Genomic DNA, 19170 nt, shown 5'->3' with positions numbered 1-19170 from the left:
GCCTAGCTGTATTGGGTAAAGATAGCAGATTTTTTTCTACATCTCTTAAGAAAGTTTTGGAGCCACAGATTGAACTCCCTACAGAAAGTCTCACAGCAGGTGTTTCTCTTTTGAGAAAGTTGCCCTGTCTCTGTTGTGGTAGGATTAGGGCACCAGCATTATCCAACACTTACCTACATTCCTACCTCAGAAGTGGTGCAGCAAAGGATAGTGGGGAAAGGCACCATCTTAACAGTCACAGGACTAGAGATCAGAAATAAGTGTGTCTGGAAGCTATCAGAAATGTTGTGAGGTGTTAAATTTGCAGCTTGTCTGCTGTACCACAGCGTGCAGGATAGCTATCAGCTTCTCAATTCCAGAAGCCTCTCAATGCAGCTCTCTTTTTAATGCTTTCATTGCCAGACACTTAGAATGTAATTGTATTCTCTGAGCAAAGCCAGCTGTGCCTCTTGCTGACACAACTGGAGCCACAAACGCTCCCTGCCAAAGAGAAGCAAGAAGGAACAGCCACAAGTGCCCCGAGGATCTCTCCTTGTTGACAGCATCTGATCGCTGTGAAGTGGTGCTTTGATCAGCTGGGAACAAAGGCTTTATAATGTGCTGCAAAAGCTGTAGGAGCAATCCTTTAATTGATGGGGAACGCTGGACTGGCTGATAACCCTGGCATATTTTTGCACCACTGTGATGCTAAATTAATTGCAAGAGGGAAATTGTTTGACTTTGAATTGCATCCTCAACACACTATGCTAACCTCCATCAACACAAATGCCATTATCCAGTCATTAATTACAGATTACCATCTAAAACAGTCCATAGGCTTTCAGGTTGCCATACTAATAGAAAGGGACTGAGTTGTGAATGATAAAATGAACATTACTGCCCCTCTCAGCTAACCTGTGGATTTTGTTATCCAAGATTCTAAGCTATTACTTCAGAGAACGGAACCTATTTCCATTCTAAACCTATGCAGACCTACCTGCTGCTATAGGAAGTATTCAGATATGATCATTTCCTTGGAAAGGAAAAGAAGAAAAGGATTACCCTTTTATTTTATGTTTGTATGGCTCTTAGCACAACTACAGTAACACAATACAAATAACGATGCATTTGCGTACCGTGTTTTTCTTTTAGTACACACTAAAATTTAAAAACAATCCTCCTTTGTCCATCTTCCCACACAGCTATGAGCAATTGCTTTTACTTGACATAAACCGATCCATCACCACAGTGACTGACATACAAGCCACATCTGACTGTGCTCTATTCTGAATTCATTGTCTTAGGTTTTCATCCAAACAGCTGATGAAGATACAGATTAAAATACTTAATAAATACATAAAAAGCCCTATCCTGTGAAACTGAACCCTCTCTTGATTTTTAAATCCTGTTTAAAATGCCCTTCTTGCTCCAAAGAAGCAGAGAAAGCTTCACTAATTCACCTGGAGGTTCTGGCTTAACAGCACATTGCTTTGCACCAGCAAAAATCAGTTGAGCTACAATGGAAATTACATCTTTTCCTTTTGTGTTAAACTTGCAGAAGATTGCCAGTGAGTGGGCTTTTTTCCTTAATTGCTTTTACCTCATCCTTCCCGGTTAAATCCATGTTCCTTTAATTCCAGACTGTGCCTCAAACTACAGTAGCTTTTGATGGCTATGTGAGAATAAAGTATGTTTTTCAGTACACTCGCCTGAGCTACTGCAGGTGCTGCTTACAATACCACCACCAACACACCGAGTTCACTGCCTCTTTACTGGCTTTGTGACTCCACTCAAATGCTTCCTTCCCTCTACTGCAAGATCGGGCTAAGAAACACCCCAAAACCTACTTGATATGCAGCAGTCAGGGGCTCACAAACATGTAACTGGAGGAAAAAAAAAAATGCAGTTTCTCTTTTAAAAAATGAAGTTTTCTCACATAGCTAATATCTGTCCCTACTCCACAGCTGTACAGGAGTAGTCTGGATGGAATTATAGCAAAAGATAGGAATGAAAATATAAAATCCTTGAGTGCGGATAAAGACTCAGCATGAAGTCTCATCCTGAATATACAAGCCACAATTTAATGAGCACTGTGTTTACACCCTTAACTCCCTACTGAAATCATTAGGAAGTTAAAATTTCAAAATTTCTGTCAGTTCTGCATCAGAATCCTTCACATTACTTACCAAGCAGTTTTTTCCCAGGGCGCAGATCTACTGTGTAAATAAGGGATACTCAGGCAAGTAAGCTTAAATACTATTACAGTAACCCGAGAGCTAGAAGGTAATATCACCTCGGCTTCTATTCATCATTCCCCACCGTAATTATCATGCTAGCTTCTTTTTAAACATTATGTTTACAGGAATTTCATTAAAGTTCAGGATAAAACCATTTAAGAGAGAAATGGTGAAGAAGAGGCCACTGTGTGGGAACACATATGCACACACAAAGAAGTATATTTAGGTATGCAGAGACAGAAAAATACTATGTATAACCTACAACTGTAGTTTCCAAAGGATGTTTACTTTCTCTAATAAAAGGGCAAAGGGATACATAATGAGATCTAAGGCCAAAAATATAAATCTGATATAAAGGACTGGGAAATAGCATATAATTAATCTGTTCAACTTGCAGCTATATGAAATGTAAGATTTTATGCTTACATTTATTTTCTACATATACATTTACATAACTTATAGCAGAGTGCAATAAATTCACCATACGCTACGTAAGATATAGACAACACAGGATATATTGCACAGTATTTATGCTTCTACAGGGGAGTACACTTTAAAAATCACTTACTGAATCATGTCTTCCACTGATGCATAAGATGCTGACCAGTGTCAAAAGCAGGACATCAGACTCAAGGGATCCTCAGCCTGATTCACTCTGGCAATGCCTGTGTTCCAGAATCGCTCTGAGTTGCCTTCTCAGAGCAGAGAGCAGGTGTTAGGGAGCAGTTCTACAGGGCAGTGATCACCTACCTCGTGTTTATGTAGCAACAAATACCACCATGCCTCTGTACCTGGTTGGCTGTCCTACAGGCTCTCAGAGTACAAATATTAATGGTGCACCATTAATACTTGATTTCRAAAAACAGGCCTTCACCTTGTTTTGAAGGACTAAAGAAGGGGAAAGACAGAGACTAATAGCTCTTCGTGCTTCATTACACCGGGCTCCTTTAAACTCAGTTTCATAATTTTGATGGGAGATTTTTACAACACAGTTTGGGAAAATATGAGTCATCACCAATACACTCTTTCGACTTGTATTCACAGGAGCAGCAAAAACCAGCTGACCCAACAGAAGAAYGTACTCTGTGCTAGACTCTAGGGAATTTTCAGCTTCAAGATGAAATGGCTTATATTGGGCCCTACTTTTCTCCTTAATATCTTCTATATGTGCCCATACAGAATTCCCTTTGTCAGGGCAGTATTTTTTTTTCCATAAATCTGCAAGGAAAAAACACACAGCCAACACAAAAAGGATTAAATGATTTCCAACATCTCCCAGCAATAATATTGTTCCCAGACTTTTCAGTCCAGGCTTTAGAGCTGCCCAGAGAGTGCTCAATTATGCTTAGGCCATATTTTTGTTATAATCATAGTAAGCTGTCTGCCAGAGACTTGAACTCTGAAAAATGACCCCCTCAGAACTTGCAAGCCCACCATCACTGGCTCAATAGGTCTCTAATGAAAGGAGGGTCACAAATCACATCACTCAGTCATGACAAAGTCTCAAGCTGCTTTGATCACCAACCTACTGTGACCATGAAACAGCTTCTGAACAAGATCAAATACAGCAGGAGTGAGTCTCAGTAATCAGATGCACAGCCACTCCATCCCCAAATCAGTTCTCTGCAGCCTCTGCCTTCTGTGGGTCTTACTAAGCATCTTCCCCAGTAAATCAAGGCAGTGGTATTACCTTTCATTTCACAGACAGATGCTCAAAGCTGAGGTATCAAGTGACTTGCCCAAGGTCACACAATGCAATGCAATGCAGCGACCTGAAGTGAGTCAAATGTCTCACTAACAAGATTCTCCTTGCCTCCCACGTTCACTCTGAGAAACGATTCCCCCATTTACTCCAGGTACTGAAGAGCAGAGATGGGGCTGGAAAAACGAAGCTTCATAAATGACAATTAAAGCAACTCCTGTTAAATTGCAGATATAGAGAGATGCTCACTGACTAATGATCCTTAATCCCTTGAGCTTTTTAAACAAAGCCTGGTTTATAGTATTTCACCTACAGCTGCTCAGCTCTGTCTTGTTAACCTCTTACTTGCAATTATCATCCCATTACCTCCACAGAGTCTGGGAGCTCTAGTCACTGACAAGTACTGAGCTTGGCGCTCTCCCAGCACACTGCAAGATGGTCCCTGCCCTCAAAGGGGCACAGTCTAAAGGGACAGCAGATGGACAGAGATGTGGAGCAGGGAGAGGCACTGAGGGATCAAGATAGCATCATTCAGTGCCATAAGCAGCTGCACTGAAGAGCAGCATTCCTTGTGCTATGTCTATTTTGGACACCGTTGCTTTCCCTCTTACAAAGGCAAGACAGCAGTGCTCTCCTAAGCTGTTTTTCTGATATTTGCATGAGTTTACCAAACCTTGAGAATTCTGAGGCTTTGCTCACCAGAATGAATTTTAACAATAAGGCTAGTTTCCCAAAGAGAAATACGGTCAGAGCCATAAAAGTAGAATTCAGAGAAAAAAAAAATCAAACTTTTCCCAAGAGGGAATAGGCTCTGAATATAAATAGGTTCAAAATACAAATGTGGGGCAGAAAAGAACTTAAAGGAATATGGATGGAACAAAGACATGGTTTGTGCCATGTTGTACTTTGAGCACTCCTGAACAGCTGAACAACAAGAGCTGACTGTAAGTGCAAGAGGCTTTAGGTAGCTGTCATGCCCAGGGATCTTTCACAACAACTTCTCTGTTATCAGCTTCTGCCTTGCCTACATTCTTCTTTCTGCTAGTGACACGGGAGAAATGCAAGAAAATGAACGCCCCAGAAGATGCCATCAACTTTCAACAAGAAACGACCTCTTTATTGTCTCCAGGAGGCAGCTCTGAAAGGCAAGAAACTCAAAGACACACAAGTCACTGAGCAAGTAGAGACTGGCCTCTGGTAGAGGGTGACAGATGGCTACTGGCAGGACAGGAAGAAGGGCAAACCATCTCTTCCCAGCACGTTTCCACCTCTGCCAAAGTGAGGAGAAGCATAAGAATCTCATGCTGAAAAATAAAGGAGAAAAAAAAGAAGCCTGTCAATGTCAGCCTGATTATAAAGGAGTCAAAATCCAAAGGGGCAGCTTTGGACCTCATCTCACAAAGGTGATCCACAGAGAATTTCACTTTGCCCAGCCGAGGGGCTGGAAAGGCTTCAGTACTTGCATCTGAAGGCCTCTGAAATGTGAGCAAGTACCAGCACATCAGCTGCACCACAGTAATTCCTTGTGTGCATGCCTCCACCCCTCAGTAATGCAGGGCAGCCCAACCCTTTGTTACTGCTGCTAAGCTTCCTCCGCAAGCACGTGCACCACAGGGGGGGTACAAGCACACACAAATGGACTGTGAATGCAGAGCAGCAGTAGTTCACAGCTGCACATTCACACCTCTGCATTAAGACCTTTATATAGCCCACATAAACTCATCTACTCCTTCTGCTAAAGGCCATCACTTTGGACAGGGGAGGCTGAACAATGAATAGGCCTGTTCTAATCCACTGGAGATGTAAACAGAATTTCAGTCCTGAATCAGACCTAGACAGCCAAGGCTGGAGAGGGTTTATAATGCCTAGAGCTGGGAAGCTGAATGCCAAGGTGGCCTTTCAGCAGTAGAAACAACATCCAGTTCCACGTTTTGGCACTGGGGAGCTGAAAGAAACAGTGTTCCTACCCATGACAATACCTAGCGAGCAGTTTGTGCGCTGGCTCTCTCCAGACAAGATTCAACTCCAAGTGGGTAGAGCTGTACTCACCAAGATGAATCTGACCTCACGTGTCTACACACGTTTTGCTGCAGAAAAAGTGAATCCTAAGGTGTCGATCGCTGTACTGATTCAGACAGATGCTGCTTGCCAACAGATAAGCTTTCTTTCCCCAGTTGTGCATACAGCAGAGGAGCCAGGCAGGAATCATCTAGGTAAACTTCATGCTGTATGCCCTACTGAACAAGAGATCTGTGCCTGGCTTTGTCTCCCACTTAATGAGTCAATGATTGTGTCTGGTGTCAGTGATATGGGGATTGTATTGCTTCTCAGTCTGTGTTTCCCTCGGAAAAATAAGCGAATTCTTTCTCCATTTAACTTGGCAACTTGATTGTTAGCCTTTCCAACACATCTACTAACTCAAGTCCAGAATACTCAGTATCTCAGTACTCAGAGAGTATGTTATATTCAGTGCTGGCAGGGCTGGTTGCACTTGCTTCTCCACTCAATCTCTCTAAAAGCCTAACACAGGTGGATGCTGCCTAAGGAGTAATCAAAATCAGTTACCTTCAGACCCTGCCAGCCACTGGCTTCTGTTCCAGACCTGCCACCCACTGATGCACCATTTTATTGTGACATACAGCAATCAGCCTGAAAAGCAGCAATCCGCCCCAAACCACCCTGTAAACCAGAGCTTCTGCACCTCCTTCCAACCACACCAGGCCCACAAGGGCTGTTAAAAGCAACAACAAAATAAAAAGCAGCCTTGATCTTGACCCTGTTGTCTGGACTGGACTGACCGGGTGTTGCAGCTAGGAAAGTATTTCTTAGTCTAGCAGGGGCTCACCTGTGCATGTCCTTTTGTTTGCATGCAATGTGTAGCCAATACGACAGCTGCAATAGTAGCCCCCCAGGTAGTTGTGACAGTGATGGTTGCAGAGGGGTTCGCCATCAAACAGCTGTTTGCACTCATCAATATCTAGTAAGTTAAACATAGCTGTGTTAGGCAACTAACATCTTTTAACAACACTGTGTCTTGGTCTGAGTCATTTTGTTTATTTTGAGTTTGGTTTGTTTGCTTTTGGTGACTGTGTTCTTTTATTTTTCTCTCCATATGAGGAGGCTGCCTTCTCTCACCCAACATTAGCAGCCAGACTTGTGAGAGTTCAGAAAACACCAACCCTACCATAGCTGGGGCTCTTCCACCTACAAAGAGGGGCTGGTCCCTTACCTTCAGCAGCATAAAATGCCTCAAAGCCTGTGAATGGTTTCTCATTGGAGTAGTCGGACCGAAATGTCACCATCAGGGTGTTGTCAACGGAGACGTATGTCTTGTTGCCTGGCGCCTCCTCTGTGTCTGTACTCTCCTTTCCACACAGCGTAACCAACGTCTTCCCACCAGAGCTCAGCTGCAAAACAGATGGACAGGTCTGTATCAGGTCACCATGGGGCTTTCCTCTCCCTAACCTCTGCCATGGCTGCCATGCAATGGGAAGAAATTCTTGCTCAATTTGTGCCCAGCGCTCCACAAGATCCCTTGTGGGCAAATGGCAAAGGAGGTCTGACCATGTTTATCTACCCTACTCAAAGTCAGTAGTTGGATGCCCCAGGCAATGCCATGCAAACAGAAAGAAGTTTGAAATGCAAACTGAAGCAACTGCAGTAAGTCCCGACAGACTTCCCTCCTGCATCTCTGTCCCGTTATGCTGACGCACCAGAAGTAGGCCTTTTTTTCTATGTCACTCTGGAAAACATGTGCATGAAAGGAAGCTCAGGATACTTCCAGACTTGGATGCTCTCACAAGAGGCTTTTGGAAGTCAATCCGTATCCAGTGACACATAAAAGAGGACTTCCCCTGTCCTCTATGACTTAAGCCCACAATTTTGTCTCCCTTCTTCCTTTCAGAGGCCCCCACAAAGCTGTGAGGCCAGCCTGGGCTATCAGCACTGTGCTTTGTTTACTGTACATTTTGCTCTTGTTAACGTTGTACTCTTAAAGACAGTCAGATCTTGGTGTGTAGGAGACTTGACTGAGGCTAAAGCCACAGACAAATGGGGTAAAAAGGTTTCATGCGCTAACAGCTTCAAATGTATAATAAAGGACTTTTTGAACTAGTGACTCACGTGCTCAATGATGCACTTATTCCAGTTCCTGCCCTTCATTTATCTTCTATTATTTTAGTACAAGATAAATGTTCTGACATAGGATTCATGTTGTCCATGGCAGTGATAAAACTGTGTGTGCAACAGATCTATCAGGAACAAGTACTCTGATCTGCCCAAAGAAAACGAGATGAACAACAACATGGATTTGGGGAAAAATGAAATCTTGCTCCCATAAAAACACAGAGGTAAAATCTTCTTAAGGGGAAACAAAGCTGCCTGATCTAGTTCTATCAAGTTCAAAAGTACTGTTGATGGAGTGATTTTTGCATGTCTTCTGTGTACACAGCTTCCCCTTCAGTGTATGTCAGGCCTGTCTAAACCACAAAATCAGTGGAGAGGTAGTATGCCCTAAAATTATCAAGTTACCTAGCTACAGCATGTGCTAATACCTGGAGTACAAACTTTTCAGGGACACTGCTAATGACCCAAATATTTCCAAAAGCCAGAATCTTTTTTTTTTTTTCCTCCCAGTGTTCTTCACATTAGCTAACAAAAGCATGACAGTAAGTGTTGCAACTGCACCTTTTGACAAGCTAAGTATCTTGTTTAGACTATCACTTACACATTCATGGTCTCCCATTATGCTCTGTGTCATCACTACATGCTAGTCTAAACCACACAAAGTAACTATCAAAATGAAGCTCTTGGAGAAAGGCTGTCAATTGATGCATTCCCAAATATTATTTCGGGCAAAACGTCAATATTTTTCCTTCATGAGACAAGAATACTAGAATTTTCTCAACATGAAAAATTTGAGATGTCCCAACATGACAATCAGTTCTATCTCTTGGTGCCACAGGCCTCAATAAACACATCCTTTATAAATCAACTGAGCCTGAACTTTACTAGCAGACTGAAACCTACAGCTTACAACAGTTATGCTGGTCCTGCACATGCTCAGGATCACACCACAGTTCTAAAGAACTTAACCTGTCAAACCCCCCCCCCCAACACACACATACCTTCACATAATCGTATTCACACAGGTAGGACAGCTCCAAGTTGAAATGAGTGAAGTAAATGCGGACAGAATATCCCTTGGGGACAGTAATATTCCAGATTCTCTCCTTGTGGTTTGGGTAGACATTTGGGAAGCCAGGGGACGTGATCCTCCCATACATTTTCTGCAGCACAATGCTGCTGCTCACTCCATTGCAAAGGGTAGCTAGCAAAAGGAACAGCCTGCCTCAAAGGAACAGAGTAACAGACAAAGGGTGAGTGTCAACTCAGATCACACCCCAACAGACATACCTTCAAGCTGCTGATCTGAGATCACAGAAATCCCAGTGCTGTGAAATCTTTGTGCCTTGACACCTTTTTCACTTGGCAATGGAAGAAATCAGGATGTATAAAAGGAATCATATTGTAGTAAAAGCTAGGAAAGATAAAAATCACACCTCCTGAGGCCTGTGCAAAGCCAGGTGGTCAGAGGACAGGTGGAGGTCCCTGCAACTGCACTCACCTCATATTGTTGCTATCCTGCCAGAGTCTGCTCTGAGCCTTAGGGCAGGAACCCTTTCTAACCTATGTGCATTTGGGGGTGGATACATTGTGTGTGCTCTGCTGTGTCTGTCCGGTTGTTGAACTCTGATGTTTATCTCAACTCCCTTCAGCCTGCTGAGTTCTGGGAACAGCAATTACTGAAAAACAGGTTTGCATTCAGCGCATCAGGCTCAGTCAATGACCGTGAGAGACAGACAGAGATGGAACGGACGGATTAGGAATTCTGCAGCCTCTTGGAGGGCAAAGCAATAGGTATCCTATGCCTACAGGAAGGAAGGCAGTACAAGTAGATACAGAGTGGCTCCAGTGTGTGTATAGGGGAGTTGGGCAACACTATTTCCCTCTAACCAACTGATCTACAAATACTGTTAATGCAAAGTGCATGTTACTGGAAGTCCAGCTGCTTTCATCATCTGAGCACGAAGCTGCTTCAAACAAAATAATGAGGCACATTATAGAAGTTGAGAATAGTGAGCAAGCCTAGCTGGTTCTGTCTAATGGGGTGAGAAAGCTCAGGCACTACAACGCTCCAGGACACACAGACACAAGTTTAAAAGATGCCAAAGTCTTCCATTTTTTAGCTGTTCATTTTAATCCAGTGCAAGCTTGTGACTGAAAGCTATTCCATGCCGTGTGTATACGCATGAATGGCTTTTTACCCCATCCATCCTGGAACACCARTAAGGTAAAAAGGTATACTTAATAACCATGCCTTTTGAACCCAGCTTGCTAAAGAAATGAGACAAACATGCTCTGTGCTGATGTTTTCGGTCTGCTTTAAAGCCCAGCAGTCAATTTCTATCAAGTTTGGCAGAAGAGCAGCAGTTTCAAGTTTTAGTAAGTATACTGGAAATAGGTAGATAGATAGAAAAAATAGTTTCCATTACTGGAGAGTCTCTCGGGAGAAGACTCAATGATACTCCTTTCAGATACATGGGAACCCACACAGAGATTCCACACCGCTACACATATCCAACCACAAAAACCCTACTAGACCCCAAGAGATTCGTATGAGAGAGACAGTGTTACAGGATTTTAAGCTTTACTAATTCCACTGCTTATGCAGAGTGCTTCTTTTAAAGTCAGAGTTTAGGTTTCCTACAAAACTCCTATTCCTGTGTATATGGAGAAAAGCATAAATGTAGAGAGGGTGAAAAGCCAAACATGCTAGTGCAGAACCTAGATCCCACCTCCTTCCCAGCAAAAAAAGGCAGCCAGTAGGAAGCCTATTTGCAGCGAGGAACACAGACTCTTCAACTGTGCATGCAGGCAATTTATACTGAGATATCTTGAAATTAAATGGACACCTTTTCATATTCACTTTTGAACAGTCAAAAATCATCACCCCAGGCACTGAAGTTGGTGCTGGCAAGAAAGCAGGAGTTATTACACGAACAAAACTAAAGCGAACAAACCATCTAGTGGACTGTAAATGAAGATGCCATTTAACAGAAGTGAAGGAGCTAGTAGCAGTAATAATTAATTGTGTAACAGTAGTAGCTGCAAGCCTGGTTAATGCATCAAAGGAGACTAATTATTCCCACGGCCCACCAGTTGCTAATGTGATCCTATCAACACACACAAGCTGTGGTCTTTATACAGGCTGGCAAAGAGGGAAGAGAAAGAAAACTATGCAAAGAATCAGTATGTGCTAAACTGGTGGCTGCTTCCTTCAGACATTAATACTTTCAAAAGCATTTCAAATCAGGCTTCCTACTCAGATTCGTGGCATGGGCATGGAGATTCAATGCTAATCTTAAAGTATCAGTGGGTCACAAAAGTTTCCCACTACCCCAGAGTCTGGTAAGACCCTTGAAGCTGGCAGCTGCCTGGCACTGGAACTAGAAAGTTTACTTAATAAATTGTAGTACTGAAGCCTGGGAAAACTGAATGGGGTGGTGCATATACTGGCCTTCCTCCTGCATGGTATTTGAAGTGTCAAGACTGCTGTGATTTTAGTACTCAGCACCTGATATGAAGTAATGCCAAAATCGTTTTCCCCATTTCTTTGCCGAGAACCCTGCCAGTTCCAAAAGGCTGCAAGGCACCAGCTAGTCATGTACAGCAGCATCTTGAAAGCACTGGCTCTCAAGATGGCTAAACACAGGCCCTGCAGATGCTCCTCTTACCCACAATTTCCCTTCTGCCCGCACAGGCCTAAGCTAGCCTGAAGGCTGAATGGACCTCACATGTATCACTGCGGTTTCCAGCTATCTGTGTCTTGCCGAGTTACTGACCCACTTTACGAAGCTTGGGTGTTATTTGAAGTGACAGATGCCTCTTGTGAAGTCTGTCCAGCTGTCTTCTTGCTCCCCTGACTCCTTCCATGCTTGAGGGACTGAGGTAGCTCAAAGGTAAGCCATCATTTTCAAGAGAAGAACCAACGTGTGAAAGTCAAGGCTCAAAGAACAATCTTTCCTTAAAAAAGCCTCCATGGAATGGAGGATGTGGAATGACACAAGGATACTGAGACACCCCATGTGGTGTATAAAAGAGTCCATGCTCTTGCACTGGCTCTCAAAAGCTGCTTTTACTCCTCTTCCCACTGAAGCCTGTCAAGGAGAGGTTTCAAATCCCTCCCGTGCAAATAGCAAGTGCAGGCAGCTGAGCCAGACACATGAATAAATCAGCATGAGCAGAGCTACTCAGCTAACATAGCGCCTTTCAGGCTGGCACTACTAACATCCAGAGACCTGATTTCTATTTTCCCTGCAAAACCAGAGAGCAACAGGAAACAAAAGAGCGAGCTGGAAATCAGCCGCGCAGTTAGGGCATCCAAAGCTGTGTGAGATCCATGTCAAGTCCTGACATGGATATACAGGTCATATTTCCTGCTGAAACTGGAAAAACATTACTTGATGTAAATTCTGTCATGTTCCTACAAAAAGCATTTCAGTTGGAACAAACCCTGAGACCTTTTAACTATGAAGTTAATACAGTCCCCAATTCTTTTAATAAAAAATAATAATAATAAAAAATAAATAAATAAAAGAAGTCCCAGACAGCTCTAGTCTCAAAACCACACACTGCCTCAAAAATTCTTGACTCCATCACATTTTGCCTGGAGGGAAAAAAAACACCTTTGAAAGGCAGTTCCTGCGTTCTGATGGCAAATCCACCCAAAGCATTGCAATGACTGATCTCAGTCAGGACCAGATGGTGTAAGAAAGAGAGTGGTGAGTATCTGAACATGTCTCTACATCCAAAACACAGGAATGGGGCCAAGGTGGGAGGCTGATTAAATGAACGGAGGGGAAGTGTTCAAAGGCCTTCTTGGCTTCTAAGATGATAAAATACAGTGGCTATCCTTACGTCTTAAACCCAGAGAGCAAACGTGCCCAATGGCTGCTTGTTATGATCCCCAAAGACACTGTTCCCCATTGCCCGTTATTTCTTAAATGCCAGCTGTCTCACAGAGCCCTAAGAGATTGCTTTGATGCTTGCTGTTCCGTGGCTAAATCCAATCCTTCTGCATTGAGAGGTTCAGAGGACTGGGGGAGGAGGTGGCAGAGGAAAAGGTAGTGTAGTTCCTCATTACAAATCAAAGAGCGTAACTGACATCAGAAGACAAGCACACAGACAGAGCAAGCAGAGCATGGAGTGGGGCAGGAGGAAGAGCCTGGCTGCTGTGAAATAGGGAAAAGCAAATCTTGCAGGGCAAAAATAGCAGGCAGAAAATGTTGCTGCAATGGGGCAAGCTACCTTCTCTCTTCAGTTAAAGCATATTTCCTTCCTTCCCATCTCCAAAACCTCCAGAGAAACCATGCTCTCCAGTGTTTTCTTGTCACTTCATCTTCTGTTTGCAAAGATGGACTCCAGCTGCTACAGGGTGCTGTGCCACATTTCTGCAGCAGTGAAACCACTGGATTTGTTTTCTTTACCCTGCACTTACTGACTTCCAAACGACAGCCAATGCAGTTCAAGGGCTCGGTCCTCATCTTGAAAGCACTCTCTGACCTGTGCTCAAAGTGTCTACAAAGATTAACAAAAGCTCTGAGGTGAAAATACTGGCTGATATTTGCTCTTCTGGCATGAACAAAGCTCTCCAGAAGAATGGTCACCTGCAAAGATGCTTGTCTCATGCTGTGAAACATGACCTCTCCAGGAGCTCCACAAAGTTCAGAGTACAAAGCATATGTCTCTGATTCTGAGTGTGTGCATGGGAACATGAGAAAGTGCGTGCACACACACACAGAGCAATCAAAATGATAATGTGTAAATGCCTACATAACCTCTGCTTACCACTATACAGCTGTGGAATCCAAAAGCACAGCATTTTCATGTATTCCAGCCCATTTCAACTACTGTACAGATGCATGTGTATATACTATACACGACTATATGAATCTCAGGGCAAACTCCTACACTGTATACTCCTTCCCTTGGAGAGAGGATATGAGAGCAAGCACATAAGAGACATAGATGATATCTCTCTGCCTTGTCCCAGAAAATGCTCCCATTCTAAAGGAAGACAATGTAAACACTGCACAGATCAGAATCTCTTTCCGCCTCACCAGTGTGTCTCCCTGGCCTTCCCAGTCCCATTTGCCCAGCTCTCAAAAATTGAACTAGCTTACAAAGCTACTGTCTCCCTCCCACCCACATCCTTGGTAGCCACAACATGTCTGCTGGGCTGGCTCCAAGTCTGTGACTTCACTGGAGCAGCTGTTCGTCTCTGGGAAGAGAATTTAGTTAGAATTCAGATTCAGCTAAAGCCAAAGCTCTGCAATACATGGCTGTCTCCCCTCCAAGCAAAGACGTTATGCACATTACAGGCACAGCCAATACATTTTCCTTGGGTAAGCCTGCCTCCAAACAACTGCAAGGAACAAAGGGGTGGGTCAATAACACACGTCTGACATGTATTTCTTGTCTAACAAAGTCTCAAAACAGGGAAGGCAGTCTAGGGGCTACAGCAAGGAAAAGCAAGAAAAACAGGATAAATCTCTCTATTGAAGGATAAAAAGACCAAAGATGAGCCCATCAGAAACTCCCTGCAGTGAAGAGAGGAAGCAAATCCAAAGCCTCTGTAGCTATTCAGCAAGAGGCCTAGCTTTGCCAAGTAATTTGGAGACTCTCTGGCTCCCAGAACAGCCCCAGGAATGACTGAATCTCACCTACAAAGAGTACTTTGGGGTTACAAACATTCCATAATGACCAGAGGGCCTGAAAATTCACTTGCCTCTTGAGAAGAAGTTACCAGTATGTGCCATTCACTTCAGAGCAAAGCCTTCAAGAGAATAAATAAATGCTAAGCAACTGATTCACCTCCCAAATGTACAACCTGCTGAAGACTGGAGGAGACAGTGAGTTCCTAAAGTTGCCTGCCCTTCCGCATGAGAGAAGCTAAGAAATTTACTGTGGAACAGTCCAGTTTCAACAGCTTTAGGAATGGCAAATTCATTAAGCTCATTTGCAACAGGTTCTTTGTCAATACACACATTCAGATGCTCTTTCTACTCGCCACCATTCAACTCAGGAACATTTTTTTTTCTTAACCATTTCTCTTCCTCAGCAATAGTTCGTAACCTCCACTTTGTATAACAGAGAGGCTATTACCCCGCTGATCTAGATAAACAGTAAGACCAGCCCAAAGCACTCTCAAAATAAGAGCTATTACTCAGATGTTATGGTAATAACAATTTAGTGTGATACACTGAAACAGACAGATTTTTCCCTCTGGCTGAAGTCCTCAGTGAATACATACAACTTCTTTCCTGCCTTGAAGAAAACAGATTGAAGGACGCGTCAGATCCAATAGTCGTATCAATCAGAACCCGTAACATTAAAATGCCTATAGCACTACAGAAAAATATTTCCTACCAAGTAACCTGCAGTGAGAAGAAATGTTTGCTTATCACCTGAATAAAGTGTGTCTTCCAACTATTTCAGGCTGATATATCTTTGAACCTGGGCAGTTTGTCATGGTCCGGGAACTCAGCTGTTCTCTCTTTGGAGGAGAAATTAGGACTAAGTGAGGTACCTTTTGGTTGCATTGCCTTTTACAAAGACTGGTCTTATCTACCTTATTTTTCAAGCAGAAACAGCAAATGAACAATGGAAGAAATCAAACTGGATGGTGTCATTGTGCATACATCCACCTCCTCCCCCCCACCTTTTTTTGGGGGGGGTGGGAGAGAGAGGCTAGAATTCCATCTAAAAGCTCTTAGTTCTTGTCCTAAGGGGAGAAAAATATCCCAAAGACCTAGGACAAGAGTTTTGTGTAGTAGCTTTATTCCTCAGCTTTGCTTTTTTTTGCTTCTCTCAGAGACACACAAATCTTCACAACACAATAACCACCCCCCAAAAAAAAATCTATTGTTCCTGTGTGCCTTTGGTTTGGGTGATGACGTATGTTCAGATTTGAGATCAGCCTGCCGCTGTTTCACAAACAAACTTAACTTTTTCTTACAGGTCTTTCAAAGGAGATGACAGTTACCCATGCTTCCTTCACGAAGTTTTCAATAGAGTGAGTGACATTCATAACACTAAATTTCTGCAGAAGTCATGATGAAAGCTTGAGCAGATAGAATCTGCAAATAGAAAAAAAAAGTATCAAGGTTCAGTTTTAAGGATTTAAACAGAAGTATTACAGAGGAAGAGTGAACTTACATATCAGAGCATTCCTTACTCCCAGTCTTAAGATAGAATATCCATATGCAAACACTGCACAACAATCTATCTCAGAAAGATCTGCATTTTGTGGTAAGTAAAGCCATAACCTGACCGGCACAAAATCTTATTTTCAGGTGTTGGTACACCTTGGATTAAGAGGTTGTTGGACTACCAAGCATAAATGATTATCTCCTTAAGCAAATGTGAATTTTTCACACTTGCTGGACACAGGACTACCTGTTTACGCTTACTAACAGCATGCCTGCCACTTGTTGAGTTTCAGAGCTGTAAGTGATAGAGATCTTATCAACAACCCCCCCCCAAACACACACACTATAAATTGCTGACATATCCTGGAGGCATTGGGCCTGCTGGCAAGTGAAGGGAGGCGTGGTGGATGCTACAATCCTCTAATTTAAAATTAGGCATGGAGTCTGCTAAAATATAACCCAAATTGCCCTACTTGTAATATTTGCCAGCAAGTGCCACTGGCAGACAGACAGCTGCAAGAGCTTACTTTGCTCCAGTAATGTTAAGCCCTATTGGAAAGGCAAACAGAAAGATCTGGCTCATTGCAGAGTTAACCTGGTACAAGGGTATCGAATCTAACCCAGATCCTATCCTGAATGCCAGGACACTCACAATGCAGAGTACTGAGGGTTTCAGCAGAGCTCTGAGCATCCTCAGCCAATACCAGCATGCTCAAAACTCTGGGGGTAGGGCTGGGGGCGGAGGTAAAAATTAAAATACTTCAGATGCATATCTGGGGCTGACAAAAAGGAAACACTATTTTATTTAGGTTTTGCTACAGCATGACTTTATCTGAAGTGGCAAGAGTAATACAGAGCCACCAAGCAGCCAGGAAATTAAAAAATTATTGTATGTAATTTAAAATGTTTGGCTAGGATCCCCTGAGGCCTGGTAGAGGGGAATCTCTGAGGGGAGGAAAAGAAAGTATTTTGTTTGATGTATGTTAGCCTGGAAGAAACTGAGCCACAGTGCTAGCATGGCTGGAAGAATAACTCTTGCTGAAGCCAGATTACTCTCTCTTACTGGTCTGTTAGCCTCTGCTTAGCAGCACTCTAATGATCCAAAATTGCAGCTGACAGATTGGTGCTGAGAGTTTGTCTCATTGAGGCTACTGCATGAGGATGGGCCATTACTCTTTCAATTTGGACTCTGATGCCTGTTAACATACATTATGCTTTTCCATATGGTGCTTTTTAGCCTGGTGTCCAGGGCAGCTGCCCAGGCCTCCGTCCCCACCCACGTGCTCAGGCCCTGCCTAATGAAAATGAATGATGGCCCTAGCTTAGTAATGGGACACAGATGGACCAAATGTTTTTTTTTTCACTTTGAAACGTATTTTCATCTAAGAAAGTCTCAAAAAAATGAAAGGTTTTTATTCTTCTATCACAGTAATTTTTCACTCTAATACACTGCACGCTTTGGTCATATCAGGAATTCAAAGTTGCAAACTTTTAGTTTGACTAGAGCTGGAATTCCACAGACCAATGCTCTGTTCTACCACTTCTTTTCTGTCAATGGCCTTGACAGTCACTTGTACGTTCTCTCATTTTCCTATCTCACCTCTTCTACTTGTATAAAAGCTCCTAGTGAAGAAGCATCATTTCTTGGCAGAACCGCTTACAGAAGGCCTGACACACTGTTGAACCAGTCCCAGCTGAGGGACTGTACTGCCTACTGCAATACAAGCAGTAAAGATAAATTAAACAGCTGGCTCACTACGAGGAAAGCCTTGTGCAGATACAGCAAAAGCTGAAGGAGACTCCACCATAACATCTTAAGGCACCTGACTGAGGAGACCATGCAATGGGCATGGCAACCAAGGATCATCTCCCAGCAGGACTCCTCGTTCTTTCTTTAAATTATTTTTGTTGTTAATATTTGTATGGCAAGAAGAACAAATGGGCACAAGCAGAGTCAAAGTGCCACAGAACAGTCAAAACATAGTTTGTGGGAAAATAGAGCTGAAATTACACCAACGTAGTACCATGTTTTTGCTGGATAGTGGTCAACATACACCCACCACCAAATGTGCAGTCAAGGTAAACACTGGACAAACATTTGCTGGAAGATGGCAGCCACGTGTGTCTTGGGCCAAATGTCTTCTACTGCAAGTGGCCACTGCAAACCTATAGCCCAGCAGGGTTTCGCAAATAGCATTTCACACACCCCTTAAACTAACTTGCTGTAGGCAGCCAGCTTGGGGCACCTCACGCTCAATTCTCTGCGGACTAGACAGGACTCAGCCACAGCCTCCGTTGTCACAGTGACCTGGGACACCATGCAGAATGAACTCCCTTTTGCCGATTGCTCTTATCCATTTGTTCTACTGCATACTCTTTAGAAGAGAGTTTCCTTGCATTCTCCTTGTGGAGAACCTAACACTGGGAAGATCCTGAGAGCTCAGGAGGCTGTTTACAGCTTTCCAAGGTGCTCCTTGTTATTTATGGTTTCTACCCTTGTGCGAAGTCTTTTCAAATAATCTCAAAATAATCTATTTAGTGTTAGGGCATTGTTTGCCCATGACATCTCATTTATCAGGCAGTCTATCTTCCCAGCAATGTGAAGCTTAGTTATATGTTTCTGAGGGATAGGGCAAGTGTCTGTGTGTGCGTGTGTAGAAATGGGATGGGATTCAGGAAAGCAATTCCCCTTGAATCTTTCAGCCTTCATTACAACTCTTCTCCTAAGTGCCAGCTCTGATTTATGGCCTGCCATTCACATGCTACAAAGGCCTGCAGCCAGAGCTGACCAGCTGTCAGAATAGGGCTTATGGAAACAGGAAGCATATTAACCTGTCTCTCCATCTGCCCAGATCCCAGGATAGTTACAGGAGCTGACAAGATGAGCTGCTCTTGGCACACTACTTCCACCAAGAAGATTTCTTGAGGCTGTGATCACATTTAAAGGTAGAAACACCAAGAACTGTGTGAAGATTGCCCA

At 43.3% G+C, this 19170-nt stretch overlaps 1 protein-coding gene and 1 pseudogene across 3 annotated transcripts in view; both read right to left on the bottom strand.

Moving 5' to 3' along the window:
• Positions 1–19170, bottom strand: part of LOC146593495 (mannan-binding lectin serine protease 2-like) — a 32515-nt pseudogene that overhangs the window by 6563 nt on the left and 6782 nt on the right. The gene's annotated exons all lie outside the window — the stretch shown is intronic.
• LOC146593496 (mannan-binding lectin serine protease 2-like) lies at positions 5009–16051 on the bottom strand. 2 transcript variants are annotated; one of them, XM_085309223.1, is made up of 5 exons: positions 15998–16051; positions 9045–9264; positions 7148–7325; positions 6764–6895; positions 5009–5222 (listed from the first exon to the last, which is right to left on the bottom strand). In XM_085309223.1, the coding sequence occupies exons 2-5, from the start codon at positions 9201–9203 to the stop codon at positions 5218–5220; spliced, it is 474 nt and encodes a 157-aa protein (XP_085165349.1). In that variant the 5' UTR covers positions 9204–9264; positions 15998–16051; the 3' UTR covers positions 5009–5217. The 2 variants fall into 2 exon arrangements, with proteins under 2 accessions (XP_085165349.1, XP_085165350.1); XM_085309224.1 differs by lacking the exon at positions 15998–16051 and adding an exon at positions 9545–9567.

The sequence above is a fragment of the Rhea americana genome, unplaced genomic scaffold (genome assembly GCF_003343005.1).
Source record: "Rhea americana isolate MKP2758 unplaced genomic scaffold, rheAme1 scaffold_293, whole genome shotgun sequence".
Classification (NCBI taxonomy): Eukaryota; Metazoa; Chordata; class Aves; order Rheiformes; family Rheidae; genus Rhea; species Rhea americana.
The sequence above is the reverse complement of the archived record's forward strand: the minus strand, read 5'-3'. Positions and strand labels throughout refer to the sequence as shown.